Below are 20,280 nucleotides of genomic sequence, written 5' to 3' on the forward strand. Positions count from 1 at the left end.
GCCAATTCTTATCAATGGCCACTGCTTCCAATACCCCAATTCTCCATTTTCTTTCTGTAACCCACAGAAACATGCAGAGTGGAGCCCTTCCCAGGATCAGTATTCATCCACACCCAGCTTCAGGGCACACCCCCCTTGTGCCAATGACTAATCTTAACCCAGAGGGAGATATGTAACTCATACAAAGGTCAAAATGTGGGAAAAATTCCAGACATTGTAGGGAAGGAGGTTCTCGGGTACATGATCCTGTATGACCATCCCAGCTTCATAACCACATAATGTTCGCATTTTATTTTATCACTGACAAATAGAATGCAAGCTCCTTGAAGGCAGGACAGTTTCATTTTTTAAAAATGTGTATCCCTAGTTCCTAGCACAGTGCCTTACACATAGTAGGTGCTTAATTATTTGTTGAATTGAATTAAAAGAGGTCTAATCAGGTCACAAGTAATGAACAAGTCCCCATGGCTGGCCAATAGAACCACAAACTGTTTCTGACTAGAATGGGAGTGGCAGCTAATGATTTTCAAAAGGGAGAAAAAAAATGGTTCCAGTTCTGAGATTGCTTTCACATTGTTCTGCTTTTCAGGCTAGCTGGTCTCTTTAGTGTCCTTGGCATATGTTAGTACCATTATTCTCTACCCATGCTATGCTGTCCCCTCAGTTATAAGCTAGGTAGACTCAGCTTCACCTCCATTGAGTGTAGACAATTGGTGGATGTAGTCCTGGTCATGTCACTTGTAGGGCTGATTAGATACCCCTATGGGTCTAGTTTTCTGGTGTTCTATATCTGAATCTGTAGACTGACTAGTGTGACTGAATCAGGATGGGGAAAGGCAGGCTTGGCCTGGCATGTCAGCCCCAGGTGGGAGCAGGGGAGCATAAATTGCTTGAGTTGGGTTAAGTTGGACAGTCATCTTCTCAAAAATGCCATATAAATTGATTTCTGCTCCAGGACTGACCATTATTTTTGCAATGGGACAGTATGCTCTGGGATCCCACCTCATATCAGTTGGTCAGCCAACTTTTTATTAAGCACTGTTTTAAGTTCACCTGTATTAAGTAAAGGTACTGTACTAAGTGTTGGCAATATAAAGAAAGGTATAAACACAGTCACTGTCTTCAAGGAGCTCACATTCTAATAAGGGAGATAAAGTACAAATAACTAGATACATAGAGACAGTCTTCGTGTAAAAGCAAGGTAATCTCAGAGGAAGGGCACAAGAAGCTAGTGAGTGAGGAATGGGTAGGGCAGAAAAGGCCTCTTGCAGAAGCTGAAGTTTGAGCTTAGCCTTGAAGGAAGCCAGGGAAGCTAGGATCAGACAAACATGAAGAGGGAGAGCAGTCTTTGCATGGGGGAACAGAGTATAAAATCAGGACATGACATGCCCTATATGAGGAACAGCAGGTAGGTCAGTGCAGCTGGATCATTGAGTTTGTCAGTCAGTCATTCAATAAACATTTATGAAGTGCCTCCTATGTGTCAGGCACTGTGCTAAATCCTGAAGATAGAAAGAAAAGCAAAAGATAGTTCTCTAATTTGAATACAGGTCCTCTGACTGTAACTCCTCTGACTATAACAGTTCTCTTTGCTGTTATACCAAATTACCTCATAACTGACTATCCCAACCCACCCCTCACACAATTTTATGTGTATGAAGTAAAACTTCAAAGTTGATTTAATTTACTTTTCTCATATTATGATTAGTTACATAAAACATTCTTTCATATGATTGTTGGTACTTTCTAATTCTTCTGAAAGTTATTTTTTTAAAAAATCCTTTGACCATATATATTGAGAAATGGCCTAGTCTTATAAATTTGCACCAATTCCCTATATATCTTGAATATCAGACTTTCATTATGGATATTTGATGCAAATAATTCCCCTTTCAACTGTTCTCTTTTTATTTTGGCTATATTGATTTTGATCATACCAAAACATTCTAAGTTTTATTTAATAAAAATTATTCAACCATTGGTATAATCTATATTCCTTTTTGGTTATAAATCCTACCCTTCCAATCATAGACCTAAAAGGTGTGTTTTTCCATTCTTCTCTATTTTTTAAATGAAGTGACATTTTAAGTTTAGATTACTTAACTTAGATAACTTTAGATAACTTAGAGTTTATTGTAGTATTTGGTATGAAATATTAGTCTAAACCTTTTTTTCTGCCAAACTGCTTTCTAGTTTTCCCAGCAGTCCAAATAGGGAGTTCTTGCTCCAGTGGTTTGTATTCTTAGGTTTCATTATCATACTTGATTTGTTCATTTGTTTCTGGGTCTTGCTTATCTAATCCATTCCCCATCTTGACATTCTTTTAGATGGCCAAGATATCTCACAGATTAGCTTACTTTCAAGATGTCATTGCTCAGCCCGAGTCCCATTTCTAGGCTGAAGAGAATCTAGAATAGCAGAAAGAACATTGCATGTACAGGCAAAGAAACTGGCCACATGTCCCAGCGCTACCATTTACAAGCTTTTTGACCTTGAACAAATTACTTCCTCTGTCAGAGCCTCAGTTTTGTTATCTATGAAATAAGGGAGCTGGAATGAAAAATCTTTGAAGTCTCTTCTAGGTCTAATAGTTTGTGTTTGAAAATCTCTTCTTCCAGTTCTAACATCCTGTCTTCTTAGGGCCCTTTCAACTCTGTCACTCTGTGTTCCCAGTTCTTTTTCCTTTCTAAGTGTGTGTTCTAAGGTCCTTTCCAACTCTCAGTCAGTTTTCTAAGGGTTCTTTTAATTCTATCTATCCCACTATCTTTTACTAGAAATCTGGGGAAACACTTTCCATGACACTTTTGTGGAAGTGAAAGAAGGGGAGGGTAGTATTTTTTTCAATGTATTGATAGGTTTTGATGATATTTTTCCTTTTCTTCCTTTTTCTTTTTAAAAAATATTTGTTTTAAGAAATGGCCCTTTGGGAGTGAGGAAGAGGAGAGATTCAGGGGAATATTTATGTGATGTAAAAGCAAAAGATGTCAATAATTTTTTTTAAAAAATAAATTTACTTAAATATGAATAATACCCCAAACTTTAACTTTTTTCCATAAGTGAAAAGCCTGTTGCTATATTTGCAACAAATTGCCCAACATACACATTATTGATATGAGTCAAACCTGGAGGCAAGGGGATAGTACACTCAGGGATTCTTCCTAATGTCTTGTTTTCCCCTTCTCACTGTCAGAGTTCATGGCCAAATGCACTGAATAATAAGGCTTTCATTTTAAGCCAGGTTCTCTACCTCAGAGATTCTTAACCCTTTTTTGTGTCGTGTACCCTTTGAGCAGTCTGGTAAAAACCTATGGACCCATTCTCAAAATATTTTTAAATGCAGAAAATAAAATATGTAGGATTACAAATGAAACCAATTATATAGAAATATTTTTTCAAAAGTTTAAAGACTCTAGGTAAAAGAACTCCAGCTGCCCCTACCCCCACATAGCAGGAGCTCTCCTCTGTGCTAGAAATATGCCAAAGTCTTTCTCTCCAGTCCATCAGGACTTACAGCCTTTTGCCCTCCCTTTCTTGGATCTTGACCTTCATATTACTTGTCCCTGTCTGATAACTTGGTCTTCATATCCAGGCTGCTAGTTCTATTTGGATCTTGGGCCTTGATTTTCATGTTCCTGCCTTTGAACTGAAGCAGACCCAGATAAATCCTGTGAGAGCCCCTTTCCCTGCTGTTTATCTGGCTTATCTTCTTCTTTTCTTCACCTTGGGAGTTTACAGTAAGTTAGGTCCTGACTTCCCCATTACTTACTTTAAAAAAATAATTTATTTTATTTTTAATTTATGGAAGAAAACAAGCATTTCCATAGTATAGTAGAATAGTAAAAAATGATTGCACATGAAACTGCAAATCTATTATGTACAACTTGCTATTCCTTTGAAATATATAATAAAGTTATCACATAAATTTCTTTTTTTTCCTTTCTTTTCTTCCTCCTCCTCTCCCCCGCATCCCAGGAATGGCTACCATTAGACACAAATATATGCATATTATACACACACACACACACACATAGTAAAATAATTCTATACGTACTTCTATTTATCAGTTCTTTCTCTAGATACAGATAGCATCTTCCTTCATATGCCCTTTGTAGTTAATTTGGGTATTTATAGTAGTCAAAATGACTTAGTCACTCAAAGTTGTTCTTAAAACAATATTGCTGTTACTGTATACAACACTCTCTTGGTTTTTCTCATTTCACTATTCATTATTTCATGCAAGTCTATCCATGTTTTTCTGTGATCATCAAGCTCATCATTTCTTATAGCACATTAATATTCAATATTTTAAGACTCCATGGTTTCCTTGGCAAGAAGGCTTCCTCTACCTATACAGATCCTGACCCCTTCCACGCATTAGTTAGTAAACAATCCTTGGAGTTAACTTGGACAAAAAAAGTAAACAGATGGTGACCAAACCGGTCAGGATGAACACAGTCCATCACTGGATCTTTCCTTAAAGTCCTCTAATTGATCAACACATATTAAGTGTGAACTATGTACCAAACACTGTGCTGGGGCACTGGGGATACAAAGACAGGAGGAAAATAGCCCCTGCCCTCAAGAAGCTTGCATTTTATTGGAAGAGAGAAAACACACAAAAGTACTTAAAAATAAATATGAGGTAATTTGGATCGTGAGGAAGACTCTAGCAGCTGTAGTAATCAAGAGAAGCTTCATGTAGCAGGTGTTGCTTGATCTGAATTTTGAAGAAAATTAGGGATTCTGACAAGTGGAGGTAAGGAGGGAGGGTATTCCAGGCATGGGAGATATAAAAGACAGGCAAATGCATGAAGATGGGAGATGATGAGTTGTGGTGTGAGAAACAGCAGGTCAGTTTAGCTGGACCTTAGAGTCCATGAAGCAGAGTAATGTATGTAATAAAGCTGGAAATGTAGGTCGGGGCTAGGTGGTCAGTCAGTCAGCAAGTATCTATTAAGCACTTACTATGTACCAGCCACTATGCCAATCAGTAAGGGGATACAAAAAAAGGCAAAAACAATTCCTGTTTTGGGAGAGTTCACACTTTAATGGAGAAGACTGCAAGGATACAACTAGGTTCATACAAGATATAAGCATGGCAGTTGGAAGTCAATCTCGGAGGGGAAAGTACAGCAGCTAGGGGACTAGGAATGACCTCTTGCAGAAAGGGTGGATTTAAGCTAAGTCTTAGAGGAAGTCAGGAAAAGTCAGGAGCATAGGTGAGGAGGGAGATATTCCAGATCTGGGGGATACCCATTGCAAATACATGGAGACAGAAGGTGAAATGTTGAGTAAGCCCGTATAGCTGGATCATAGCAGAACAACAAGGAGACCAGTTTGGCCGAACCAGTAATGTATAAGGTTGGAAAGGTTGGTTGGGCCCAGGATGTGAAGAGCTTACAACAAAACAGAGGAGCTTATATTTGATCCTAGGGGCAATAGGGAATCATTAGAATTTATTGAGTAGGGGAGTGACATGGTCAGACTTGTATTTTAGGAAGCCAAGTGGTACAGTGGATAGAACAGTGGACCTGAAATAAAGAAGACTTGTGAAGGGGGGGGGCAGCTAGGTGGCACAGCAAATAGAGCACTGTCCCTGGAGTCAGGAGGACCTGAGTTCAAATCCGGTCTCAGACCAGACACTTGACACTTACTAGCTGTGTGACCCCAAGCAAATCACTTAACCCCAACTGCCTTGCAAAGAAGAAGAATAAAAATGGTTATAATCTAAACACTTGCCTGCAAGGATTATTTTGAGAATCAGATGAGATAATATTGGTAAAGAGCTTTATAGACCTAAAAGTGCTATATTAATGCTACCTATTAGTAGTAGTAATTCAACATTTATTAAATGTTTATTATGTACAAGGGATTGTGCTAGCTAGTCACTGAGAGTACAAAGACAAAATACATCAAATAAAAATACTTATATTTTATATGATTGAGTGATGTGAAAAATGAACTCCAAAGAGCACTGTTAGATATCAATGTATGTTATATAATATGCAGACGCATATAATACACATATACGTGTATATTATGTGTCTTCATTTACATACATATATGTGTATATACATATGTGTATATATGTATATAGTTCCTTTTTCTGTTCCTCTGGAAGATCCCCAGTTTGTTTGAAAGGGTTCTGGGGATGACCAGCTTTAGCATCCCAATACTTCAAGAACCTGTGATCTCATCTGCAGTCCTTCCTCCACTAATGCAGATCCTGATCTGTCCATCACTTAGCAGATAAACTTCACAAGGGGTTATGGCCAAAAATTCCTTACGGTGTGGCCAACCAACTGATAAGCAGGCTTCAGTAGATGACTTTTGTAATGTTTGCATAGAAGAAATCAATCAAACTTTAAAAGAGGAAAAATAGTAAGACCCTTGTTCAAAGCTAACTGGACTTCTGGATGCATTCATTTGCCCACCCTTACTTGTGAGCTGACCATGAACCTTCTCTCTGAACAGAGGAGTGAACCAAAGAGATCTAGAGCTGAATCAAATTGGAGTGAGCTGCCACATATGTAATGAGTTCTCCATCACTGGAGGCATTCAAGAAGAAGTTGAATGACTCATTGTCAGAGATGTTGTAGAAGTAGTTCCTGTTGGAATACATGCCCTCCAAAACCTGGACCAGCTCTAAGTCCTTTGATCCATGGACTTCTTTCAACCCTGAATTTTGCTTCCAGTTCTTTTCTGGACTTAGTAGAGCCCATACTGATCTAACAAAAATCCTGTTTTTCAGGTTGTCTTTGAGAATTGAACCAGGAAGCTGTTCTCCCCGACTGGTGTCTTCAAAGGAGGACCTTGCAGGTATCTTAAAGTTACTCTGATTGTTATAAGTTGTGGACAAATCTGAGGTGGCCTGGCTCCATGAGTAGGTGATAAAACTATGCTTAATAAATAATTGAATAAGCAACCAACCAAGTACCCAGAGCGGCCTTGGTAACAGAGAAAGCCAACAGCCCAGCTTCCCCAAATCACAGTCCAGTTCTCACACACACACACAATCATAGCCCAATTCTAGAGGCAGCCCCTTGGATAAATGGGTCACATCCTGGATGGAGCTGGGCAGAATGTCTTTCTTGAGCAGAGACCTGGAAGAATAGTTACAAAGGTCCAAAATCATCTGGAATGTCCCTTCCCAGCACCCTGGAGAAGAGGGGCACAGAATGGGGCTGGTTCTACAAGGGGAGCAGAGGGAATGGCTATAGGAACCCAGTTTAAAGCATTCCTGAGGTCATCTATAGGCAAGGGGAAGAGACACTGAATGTCAAAAAGTTTCTCGGAGACCTCCTCAAACCTTCTAACCCAGAGGCTACCAGTTGACTGAATCTTCACATTTGCCACTAATGTTCCTTAGCCCATGGTTATCTCCTTCACATTGACTGAATATTTTCATTTAGCCACTAGCCTGAATTTGCACCAGTTAGAGGTTCATTTCAGCAAACAAATATCCTCTTTTAAAATTCAAATACCTATAAGAAATTTCAAAGAAAATGCAAGCTGCTACCTTTGCTGGAGTCATAGGTTGATTTCAACGTGTTTTAAGATATCATTTTGTAAAAATGCAATAATTCAATTGGGAGGGGCATCCCCACTGATTCAGCTGTCAGTTGGCCATAAGCCTAGCTGATCTTGAGGTAGGAGCTATCTAAGATTGATAAACAAGAACAGGAATTGGGGGAGTGAGTCAAGAGGAGTCCATGATTTCAAACAGAGAAAAGGAGTATCAGTTTTTGACCAAGAAATGGAAGAAAAGGACACTATATTGCAAATCTAAAAGATAAAGCCAAAAGCAAGAAAGAAATAATATTATACCCATGAATACACAACTTTGAGGAATATTAATAAAAATATTTTGAGTTGAGTTGGAGTGGGGATGAGAGGGTTGTAGACTTGCACTTTCCTCACTGAAGAGAACTCTAAGTGTGGAAACTCCCTATGCCTGTGCCGATCAGCAACTCATCTATAAGGTATAGTCTTAGGTAAGTGGTTGCGCTGTTGAGAGGTTAAATGATTTGCCTATGGTCGTGTGGCTGGTACAAGTCAGAGGCAAGACTTGAACCCTGCTCATCCTGACTCCAAGACCAGACCTCCATCCATGTTGCCACTCTAACTCACTAATAATAATATCACCAGTTCATATTTACGTAATACTTTAGACTTTAAAATGTGCTTACTTTCTTTGCAACAACAATTTGAGGTGGCTAATACAAGTATCATGTCTCTGTTTTATAGAAAAAAAAATTGAGGCTCAGAGAGTTTCAGTGATTTGCCAACAGCATGTTCATAGCAAGTTGGTAATAGTGAAGATAGGAACCAGTGTTCTTTCCAATATCCTAGAAAATTCACTGACACTGCATTGAAGGAAAAAAAAAAGTCTGGGTGCCAGATGGACCAAGTAGCAACAAAACCTTGGCACGCATGAGCAGTCATACCTGTCATAACCTAAAGGAGTTAGGGACTGTTGCAATTAGCAAAAGCTATTAGACCAGACAAGCAGCAAATCAAGCAAGCAAGTCTTAAACACTAGAAGGACTATATCAATCTATTGATAGAAAAATTCCCTTGGTCCTTCAAAGTATTCTTAAATTCTGGTTCTTCTAGTGAATACCTGCTGGGTACCAGGCACTATGGCAGGTGCTAGAGATGTAAAACCAAAAATAAAATAGTCCCTGCCCTCAAAGAACTTGCATTCTCTCAGTGGAGACAAAACGTACACACATAAATATGTGCAAAACAAATACAAGGTGAAATCAAGGGGAGGCAATAGGATCTGGGGCTAGCATTTAAGCTGAGGTTTGAAGGAGACTAGATATTCTAACAGGTATGAAGAAGGCAACAGAGAGTACCCAAAGACTGCCTCTAAGTAAAGGTAAGTCTCTTCCGAGAGAAAATTCTGGGGTTGGGAGCAGTAGAGCAACTTTCCCAAATAAGCATATCTGAAAAGCATGGGAGTCCAGCAAGAGGGAGAGAGTTGTGGAATTCTGAGTCAATGCATTGAAATCTTTAAGAAGAAGCCTACCTAGGGAGAGAAATTGGACTCATAGTATAGGCCTTAAGTCAGAACAGGAAGGGATATTGAGTACAGGAATTCCCCTGCCAAAGGCAATATGCACTAATACTTCAATGCTCAAATGATTTCACTGATGGCAGTATTCCCTTCAGTGATACAGATTGCAACCTATTCATGACACCCATCCCGTACAACTCCCATGGCTTCCCATAGAATTTAGCACTGGGGCTTCATCTAACATATTGAGTATCTTCCTCTAGTTCTAGTGCCATGGCAAGGATACCAGTGGAACTCATGAGCTACCCATCAGTTAAACCTCAGTCTTATCACATAACAGGCCTATCATTTAGTTCAGACATTTTTTCTAATGACATCCTTTAGTCCACTTCTCCTACATAATCCCTTGAATTGTACAATGGTACAGTTGTCTTCCACCAACTATGTGCCTCTCCATTCCCCTTCTGATGAGACTCAATTTTAGTTCTCCAGACACTAGGCTTTCACAGCTGACAAGCACACAGTAGCACCAGAAGCATATTTTTATTTTTAAAAAATGGGGCTTTGCTTCAGGGAGAAGGTTGGGGGAGTCATCAAAAGAACATTTCAGTGTCTCAAAGACAATCCAACCTGTGTTCCTCTGGTTGTTCATTTCTCTTCATTGGAATGCCCAGGATAAATGTTTAGGAAAAGAACATCATTAAAATGATCACAGCATATGCTCCAAAAATCTATTTCAGGGAATGAAGAGATAAAACAACATATATTTCTGTACCTGGTGATTTCAGTGTGAGGGCAGCAAAAAAAAAAATATGTTGGAAAATATGGTTTGGGAGTAAGGAATAAGAAAAATCAGACACTTGTAGATGTCAGTGAAGCTTCAGGCCTTTATATCATGAATGCTTTCTTTAAGAAAAGAATCAGGAGGTATTGGGTATGGCAAGCACCAAATAACACAAACAATGAAGTAGGTTATATTTAAGCAAAAAGGAAATGACTCATTACTCATTTACTATGTCAGAATGTAAGCTCCTTGAAGATGGGACTGTTTTCGTTTTTCTCTTTGTTTCTTCAGTGCATAGAACAGAGCTTGGAACATAGAATTTATTATTGTTCAGTCATTTCAGTTATGTCCAATTCTTCATGACCCCATTTGGGGTTTTCTTGGCAGAGGTACTGGAGTAGTTTGCCATTTCCTTCGCCAGGAAACATAGAAAGCACTTCATAAATGCCTTTTGATTAGGGTTCATTCCTCAATTAGCTGTGTGATCACCAACTTGCTAAAGCAAAGATTAAAATTAATACAAAATTAAGATGAAAAAAGATATGGCATATAGTTAACCATAATCCGAACTATTTAAACAAGTTATTTATACAAAAAAAGGAAATAGATTGAGGAAAGGATACCTAAACTGAGTTTAACATTCCATACAGAAGTTTAACTAAGTCAATTGCCAGAACAAGAAGACCAAAAGAGCCTAAAAACTACTTTATATAGCAAACAGTGGATCTTTTTGCCAAGGAGAAAGATATGTCATCCAAGGGCAACGCTGGTTTATAATATAACTCACTTGTAAAATCTTAAAGTGAAGGACCGCAGAAGATTATGAGGAGTTTCACCTTATAAAACATTAAGAATCAGTGGTAGGAAAAAACAGTTTAAAGAAAGCTTGGCAAAAGACATAACTAAGTAAAGTCATAATGAGGACATTTAAGTATGAAACTGGAAGGAAAACAGACAAAAGAGGGAAACAATCTGTAAGGATTTTTATGACAGATTCTTAACACCATTGAGAAGAGTGGAGCCACCATATTTGGACTCTAACATCCCAATCCTAGATGTGCTTTTTGAGTAAGTGGAAATGATATTGAAGGACAAAAAGTTGGGAAAAGTTTCTGGAATAGGCCAAGTATGTATCAGAATAGTTCAATGCTGAAAGCGAAAAGATTTGGGTTTTGTTTTTTGTTTTGTTTTGTTTTTTAGGAATTAAGGGTTCAAATCTGAAACTTTCCGAAGCAAGAGAAGAAGCTAAAGATGTCGGAAAGTCTTAAACATTATTATTACTGGGGAAAATGGTGACTGAAAGAACATTAGTAACTATACCTATTTTCTCATCTAAATTAAATTTTTAGGGAAATAATTTACACATGCATGAAGAGCATCTTTGATTTGAAGGAAATAGGTATACTTTTGCAAATAACATTCCACAATAAACTACATCTTTAATGTCAAACAATTGACTGAAAGATGTAGAGAACTCAAGATCCCATTCTTTTGGGATCCTCCATGGCCCCAGATGATCCATCCTGGATGATTCCCAAATCATCATTTCCTTTCCAGATGGGATCTAACATCATCATGCAAACCAGCCAGTAGAGAGCTAGGAGTGCATTATGCATCATGAATGGGATCCTGAGTCATAGCCTTCTAGTGAGGAAAGAGGAAGATTCTGAGTAAGGCCAACATTTTGCAGAGAAGAGGACACTTGCTACCTCTGTGACCTTGGTCAAGTTACATAACCTTCCTGGGCTTCATGTTCCTTATCTGTAAAATGAGAAAGTTGGTCTAGATGACCTCTCAGGTCCATGATAGCTCTATATTGATGGCCTCCAGATACTTCTAGCTTTAAATCCATAGGTTTTCACATATGACTCTACAGCTAGAAGACCATCAAGGAACTATAGCCATGATATAGAGAAACAAAAGGTATGGACTTTTCCCTCCCTTGCTGCCATGAGTTATTTGGACAGTGCAGGTCTAGTGGGAAAGGGGTTACCTTGCTAAGCAACCCCAAGTTGGTTTTTCTTCTGGGGAGAGTCTATCTTTAGAATGAAAGTAGGACTCGCCAGAATGTCAGGAGGCTGCCTGTCAACCCCAAATTTATTTCCATCCCAAAGAAAGCCTAAAACTGAGTGGCACTATGAGACTTAGTGATTAAATAGGGGCCTGGGGAAATCTGGGGGTCATCAGGAAGAGAAAAAAATTGTTTATGGGCTACTGTGAGTGTTCTATGTGAATTCTGTATTTTCTGTGAAGTAAAATTGTTTATGGTTCACTGAATCCTTTATATCTTTTCTATGTTTCCTGTGGGGTGAAATAAAAATTATTATGTACTTGATTATATATATAATATTTATATGATATATATAGACATAGATTTTGCATTGAGTGTTTGCCTAGAAGCTAGATTCCCTTTTTTCTCTACATCAATGGGGATTTGCATACAAGTTATATTTGAATAATAATAATAATAACTAACATTTATTTATGACTTATAATGTGCCAGGCTTTAGGCTAATTGTTTTACAATTATTATCTCATTTGATCCTCACAACCCTGCAAGGTGGGTGCTATTATTATCCCCATTTTACAGATGAAGAAACTGAGGCAAATGATTAAATAACTTGCCCAGGGTCACACAACTAGAAAATGTCAGAGGCTGCATTTGAACTCAGGTCCTTCTGACCCCAGGCCTACACCTCTATCTATTGCACTACCTAGCTGCCCCTAAACTACATTGAACTATACTGAAACTCACAGCCTAAACTCAAAATGAGCTAAAGCTAGTAAGGAAATCTAATGACAACAAAAACAAAAAAGTTTATTTTTTAAGTTAATTGAAATCTAAGCATTGTGGCGTATACCTGTAACCCCACCTGCCAAATGCCAGTTACCTGAGGCTGGCAGATAACTTAAGCTCAAAGTTCTAAGCTACACTGGGTTGTGCAGATTGGGTGTCAATGTGAAGTTCATCATCACTATGGTGAACCCTGAGGAATTTAGGGAACTACCAGGTTATTTAACCAGACCAGAATGGAAATTGAGTAGGATTAAGCTCTTATACTGATGAGTAGCGGGATTGGGCCTGTGACTAGCCCCTATACTTCACCTAGGTGAGACTGGTAGGCCTAGTCATGTGTGTGTGTGTGTGTGTGTGTGTGTGTAGAGACAGAGAGACACAGAGAGAGAGAGAGAGAGAGAGACACAGAGAGGAAGATCAAAGATGGGATAGTATTACACAGGGTGGATAAGACAATGGAATTGAAGACATAGTGCAGAGCTGCTTCTTTATGATTTTGCATTTTTTTCTCTGACAAAGAGGAATGACATTTGAGCTTGAAATAAAAGAACATAGAGTGAGAATTGGCAAACAGTTTATAACAAGAAATATTAAGAGATCACCTAGTTGTCCTTAATAATTCAAGTCCCCTGGCCTGAATGAAGTAGTGAGAGAACTTGTAGATATGATATCTGACCTACTGCCTCTCTTATATGAAAGATCATTGAGAATGGGGCATGGTGTCATGGGATTGGAGAAGAGCAAATGTCCCACTTTTCAAAACAAGGAAGAGAAAATTATAGGGTTATTGGTCAGTGATCCTAACTTTTATTCCTGGGAATATTCCAGAGCCAATCCATCAAAGAATTGGTTAGTTATCATCCAGAAAAGTGGTGATACTAGGAGACACTATGATGCCAATAGGAGCAAATCCTGTCAGATTAAACTTGTTAACCTTTTTTTCCCCCCAGGATTACTAAATTAGTGGATCTGGTGAATTAACTATAGATATCATTCACATAGATTTTTAAAAAGCTTGCTTTTTAAAAATCTCATATTATTCTTATGGTAAAATGGAGAGATGTGGGCTCCAACAATAATAACAGTTAGATGGATTCATAATTAGATGAATGGCTATATTCAAAGAGTAGTTGTTAATGGTTCAATTTCCACTTGTCAGGAAGTTTCCAGTGGAGTGCCCCAGGGATGTAAGCCTTGAGCTTATCAAATCTTCAGATGGTACAAAGCTTGGGCTCTAGGAGGGGTATAGATAACACAATGGATGACAGACAGATAAAAAAAGATCTTGACAGGGTATTGCATTACATTGAATCTAATAAAATGAAATTTAATAAGGACAGCTTGGTTTCAAAAAGTCTACTAGGCAAGTAAAAGATGGGAGTAGCATGGGTAGACAGAAGTTTATATGAATAAGGTCTTGGGTTTTAGGGGTTTGTAAACTCCATATGAGTTAGCACTGGGGTGTAGTACCCCAAAAAAGCCAATTGATCTTGGTCCCTCATGTTCTCTTCTGCTCTGGTCAGGCAATTTCTGAAGTATTGTATTCAGTTCTGGGTGCTACAGTTTAGGAAGGACATTCAGAAGCTAGAGATTCTAGAGGAAGAAAGAAGGATAGTAAGGGGTCATGAGTTCTTATCATATGAAGATTAGTAGAAGGAGCTAGGGACATTTAGCCCAGGGAAGAGGAGACTTAAAAGGGACATGATATCTGTGCTCAAGTTTTGAAGGATTGTCATGTGGAAAAGGGATCAGACTTGTTCTTTTTTACCCTGGAGTGCAGAACCAAGGTCAGTAGTAGAAATTTGCCTACAAAAAGGCAAATTTAAGCTTCCTAACAATTATATCTATCTGAAAATGGAATGGGCTGCCTTGGGAAGCAACAACTTCTCCCTTGTTAAAGGTCTTCAAGCAGAGGATGGATGTCCACTTCTAAGGGTTGTTATCATGGGGATTCCTTTTGGCTGTGGGTTGAACCATATTGGCCATTGGTCACTTCCGACTCTAAAAATTCTATGATTTCCCAGAAAGAACTCTAGATGAGGATAAAATGAATCAAAGATATAGAGGTCACTCCCAAGATTGGATTCATTCCATGTATAACCCAAGCTTGGGGCCTTGGGTCATGGACTTCATCTTATACAATACAGGAGAATAGATTTAGATCTGAAGGAAACTTCAGGGATCATCTTCATCCAAATTCTCTTCCTTTTGAAGATGAGAAAATTGAGGACCAGGAAGATGAAGGTCCAAGGTCACATGGCTAGTAAGTGTTGGAATTCACCCTCCAGGTCTTGTGACTTAAAATATAGTGCTCCATCCTACTTTTTATGCATCAATAAAAGAGATTATATGATTATTCTCTTCCTTTGTATAAAAAGAATGTCTTAGAGTCCATTATGTTGCAACCTCCAAATTTCTGGGAACCTGTTTTTATATACATATTAGTCTGATCTCTTGAGGAGAGGATGTGCATTTGGGAAACCATTCCAAAGATGTCTCAGGGACTGAACATGACTTGGTCAGTGTCACCCAAGTAAAATGCTTTCAGTTCTGTTCCCTTTTTTCCAACCATCCTATCATATAAGGGCAATAATAATAATAAGAGCAATCTTATTCCTAATGGTTCAGATCATTGCTTCTTGGCCAAATTTGATCCCAGAGCAAGGGAACAGCATGGTAGTATAAAGAGCATACCTGGGAAGTTGAAAGTTCTGAATTAAACAACTAATGTTTAATTCAAATCTGTGCTCTGACCTCAGACAGGTCATGTAATATCTCCTCCCCTCTAGTAATCTGAATTCCTCCAACTCTGGTTCCTTCAGCTGTGATAGATTACTTTTTACCTTATTTTGCTAAGGCCAAGCCTCCATACCATTTCCTGTCCTACACGTCATGTCTCCCAGAGTCCTCCCCCCCTCCAGGTTCCCTTTAAATGTTGTATTTTCTCCATTAGAATGTAAGCTCCTTGAGGGCAGGGAGCTTGTATTTGTTTTTCTATGTTGTATTTGTATTTGCTTGTATTTGTATCCCCAGCACTTAGTTCAGTACCAGACACATAGTAAGTGCTTAATAAATACTTTATCTATCTAACAAATTTCTCTTGGCCTCAGTTTCTTCATCTTAATGAGCAAGTTGAAGATGGTTTCTAATGTTCCTTCCAGCTCTAACATTCTCTGTTCTCTCATTCTATATCCTAATCACTGGTAGCACTCCAACTCTGAGCAGGAAGCAAATAATCATAGACCAGTTATGCTTAAAAATGACAAGAGCAAAGGTCAGCCCAGGAAGCCTGAAGTTTCAGTCAGTAGGAAGTGGGCAACATTTTTTCTCAAGGAAAGCGCTCATCTAGAATGAGTGCTTCATTTGAGAGAGAGTAAAATCATGTCACCCTGCCTTGGGTGAAAATGTGGCTATTAGTTGACTCTGTCACTACAATATCCATTGCATCTGTTCCCTTCTATCTACTCAACCACCATCCCAGTTCATCACCTGTCACCTAAATAACTGTAGTAACTTCCTAAGTGATTTCTCCTACCTCCACTTCTTCCCATCTTTGATCCATCAGATTGTAACCAAATTGATGAATCTAAATTAAAGGTATCATCATGTCATTCTCCTACTTGAGAAGCTTCAGTGGTGGCCTATTAGCTCTAAGATGAAGTATAAGTTTCATACCTTGGTATTTAAAGCCATCCACAGACTGACTCTCATCCGAATTTCCAGACTAATTTCAGGTTATTCTCCCACTCACGCTCTACATTTCAGACAAATTGGCCTATTGCTGTTTTCCATAAAGGACACTCCATCTCCCATCTCCATGAATTTGCGTAACATGTTGTTCTTTATGTCTGAAATAGTATCTTCTCACCACTGCCTCTGAAATCTGTAGTTCTTGTCAAATATTAGCTCAAGTTCCACCTTCTACATGAGTCCTTTTCTCATCCCCCCTCAGTTGTTGATGCTGTCTTTAACCCACAAAATTACTTTGTATTAACTTTGTGTATATATCTCTATGTTGTTTCCCCCTAGTAAAATGTAAGCTACTCAAGCACAGGGGCTATTTCATTTTTGTCCTTTTATCTCCATTGCCTACCTAGCACAGTGCCTGGAACAGAACAGGCTTGTAATAAATGCTTGTGGGATTAAATAAAATTCCAAATATGGGGACCAACACTTGTCCCTCCTCATATTTCTTTCCTTCTTTCTTTCCTTCTTTCCTTCTCTTTCTTTCCTTCTTCTTTCCTCTCTCTCTCTCTCTCTCCCTCTCTCTCTCTCTCTCTCTCTCTCCCTCTCTCTCTCTCTTTTTCTTTCTTTCCCTATCATGCCCAGGCTAGAAGTCCTATGGCCTCACAGGTCTGATCCCATTGCTTCTTGCCATGAAAACTTTGACCCACTATGTATCTGATTTGGTCTGATTGATCCTTCCTTATGCAGTCTGATGGCCCCCTAATCCCAGGAGCTCGCCATATAAGTGCTACACTTAGTGTAGCCACCTGATTAATACCATACTACAACTCTAGTGATCCAACAGCCTCAGCTTCCCCAGCAGCAGACACTACACAAGTGTGTCACCACACCCAGTTGTTGAGTTGTTTTATAGTTGTGTTCAACTCTCCCTGACCCCATTTAGGGTTTTCTTGGCAAAGATACTGGAGTGCTTTGCCATTCCTTCTCCAGTTCATTTTACAGATAAAGAAACTAAGGCAAATAGGGTTAAGTGACTTGCCCAAAGTCATACAGCTAGTAAGTGTCTGAGACCAGATTTGAACTCAGGAAGATGAGTCTTCCTGACTCTAGGCCCAGCACCATATCTACTATGCCATCTAGTTGCTTCTACACCCAGCCCTTCTCAAATTTCTTAAAGGACTTTATCATGATCCCTCCTTTGTCCTTCCTTCTATCATTTTCATAACCACTTGATTAATATTATGCCTAAGTCTTCTTGAGGGCAAGGACTATTAGTTTTCATCTTTGAATACTCAAGCCCAAGCATGGGGACTAGTTGTTTAATTAAACTGAAATTCATTGGTATAGCTCGGTGATCTTCAAAACCTTAACCCTGGAACCAACTTCAAGGCCTCCAGAGTTAGTCCCATCACTCCTAGCTCTAGGCCCAGGATGAGGTCATTACAAACACTAGTAAGCACCACTTTTAAAAACTGGCCAAAATGCTCTGGCCTTTGCCTTTTTAAAAAGCATTGTTAATGTCTTGCTCCATTCTATGGCCACATAAATCGGAAAATGTGAATTATGTTGAGGACTACAAACGATTTTCCCTGTCTCTTCCTGTTATGTTCTCCAAACATATAATAATTATGACGTTGGAAATCCTGGAAATTTCTTAGGGAAAGCTGTTTCTTGTCTGCATCATGTCCTGTTGCTATGGAACAGGAAATATAGGGGCTATGGCCAACAACGCTGACCTGGGTAAGGGCAGAGTCAAAGTCAGTATACATTGTAGTATCAAGGAGCCCAGAGACAGGGCTGTAAGGAAATCAGGTTTCAAAGACAAAAGGAAAAGTAAGGATTTGTTGCCAAAATAGAATCCAGGTTGGAAAGATAAGCAGAATTACCAATGCAGACAGAATGCCATTGGAGACCCTAGAGGAAAGGTAAGCAGCAAAGGCACCCAGAATCTGTCTAGAGTGTGGGAAGCTCAAGGATAGGGATGGAGGAGGATACAGATGCAAATAGGACAACATGGGGCTGTCTTTTAAAGGTGATCCAGTACATAGCTTATTGCCATACATTTATCGTAAGGTAAATGTTGGACTCACCTCATCCTGAGACACCTCCACAGAATTTCTGGTCTTACTTTGGTGTAATATCAGGGGTGGAATTCCCTTACAAATGTAGGTGAGTATAGATCCTAGCAAAAATCCAGGTATGTTTTTTCCTTATTGAACCACTAGATATGACTTTATTGTTCCTGGGAGTTGAGCATGGCTTTTACCATCAATCAACCAATCAATATTTATTAAGTACCTACTACACACCAGTTACTGTTCTAGGCACTGGGAATGCAAAAACAAAAATGAGACAGGCCCTGTCCTCAAGGACACATTCTATCACATGAGAGAGCATGCATATAAATAATTATATACAAGGTAAATTTGGAGGTGAGGAAAGTAACTGGCAGGTGCTAGGGAAACAGGAGAGGCATCATGTAGAAGCAGCACTTGATCAGAGTTTTGAAGGAAACAAGGGATTTTAAGAGGGGAAAGGGAGGAAGAAGGGTATTCCAGGCATTGGGGACTGCTAGGGCAAAGACTTAGAGAGGAGATGGAATGTTGTATGTGAGGAGCAGCAAGAAGACCAGTTTTATTGTATTGTAGCAAGAGAGAAATGTAAAACACATTTGCAAAGGTTAGTTGAGGTCAGGTTGTGAAAGGCTTTAAAAGTCAAACATATTTGATCCTATAGCTATGAACTCTTCCTTTCTATCAATTAAGAATAGAGAGGGGGCAGTTAAGTGGCACAGTGGATAGAGCACCAGCCCTGAAGTCAGGAGGACCTGAGTTCAAATCCAGCCTCAGACCAAACAGTTGACACTTGCTAGCTGTGTGACCCTGGGCAAGTCACTTAACACCAAATGCCTAAAAAAAAAAAAAAAGAATAGAAAGGATCAGAGGTCTGGCAGGTGCTCTAGAGTGCAGAGGACAATGGATGTATTGTGAAACTAGAAAAACAAGGTGGAAGGCCATTTAACTCACAACTTTGGTTATCAGGGAGGAGATAAAGCCTGTGGGGATGGAGCTGTACACCTGGACTGTTTAAGCTGACTAGACCCAAACCAGAAAAGACAGGGTAGCACAGGGCCAGCTCATTAGTAAGACCCAGTTCAGCTAGAGTTTGGTAGGGAGGCAGGTGAGAAGTGAAAAGAGCACTGAATTTGTGTTAAATTTAGAGGCATGGGACCTGAGTTTGAAACAAGGCTTTGTCATTTCATACCCGTCTAACTGTGGGCACTTAACTTCTCTGGGCCTCATTTTCTTCATCTGTAAAATAAAAGGATTAGATTAGATAACCTCTAAGATTCCTTCCAATTCTGAATCTATGATCTTATAATGCTAAGTCTTACCTGCACACCTGTTACTAGAGAAGATACTGTGACTAAGTCTAAGGGAGTATACCAAATAAATGGTGTCACACACACATTTATTTAGTTCAAATTAATAAACATTAAATGCCTGCTATGTGCCAGACATTTGGCTAGGCACTGGGAATATAAAGACAAAAATGAAACCATCCCTGACCTCAGAGAGCTTATATTCTCCCCAGAAGGGGAAAGAAAAACAACACATTTATTTTAAGTGCATGTGGATGCAATCGTGATTGAATCCTCTCAAATTCATTTCAACATATTGCTGAATTCATGGTAACTGTATGTCATTCTATATTTTCTCAATGGATACTCTTAATGTGACTATTATACCATAACAACCATTACAAGTCCCTGAGCCTATCCCTCAGCTATTAGTGCCTTCCCTTACAAAACACAAAAAACTAACAAAAAATTGTTTCATTTTATATATACTTTGTACATACTTACATAGTGTCTCCTTCAGTAAACTGTAAGGTCCCTAAGGCCAGGGACTGTTTCATTTCTTTCACAGTGCTTGACACATAGTAGACATTTAATAAATGTTTGTTGATTTATTGATTGAACTACTATCA

General features: G+C 39.0%; 1 protein-coding gene across 5 annotated transcripts in view; it reads left to right on the plus strand.

The window, feature by feature from the left end:
* The window catches only part of LOC114047108 (ras-specific guanine nucleotide-releasing factor RalGPS1), a 490,091-nt gene that overhangs the window by 370,695 nt on the left and 99,116 nt on the right, over positions 1–20,280 (plus strand). For all 5 annotated transcript variants that reach the window (XM_027867848.1, XM_027867845.1, XM_027867844.1 and 2 more), the window contains exon 10: positions 6,752–6,819. In XM_027867848.1, the coding sequence (XP_027723649.1) occupies positions 6,752–6,819 (68 nt within the window). The remainder of the gene's footprint in view (positions 1–6,751; positions 6,820–20,280) is intronic.

Source organism: Vombatus ursinus, unplaced genomic scaffold, assembly GCF_900497805.2.
Source record: "Vombatus ursinus unplaced genomic scaffold, bare-nosed wombat genome assembly UNPS02014786.1, whole genome shotgun sequence".
Classification (NCBI taxonomy): Eukaryota; Metazoa; Chordata; class Mammalia; order Diprotodontia; family Vombatidae; genus Vombatus; species Vombatus ursinus.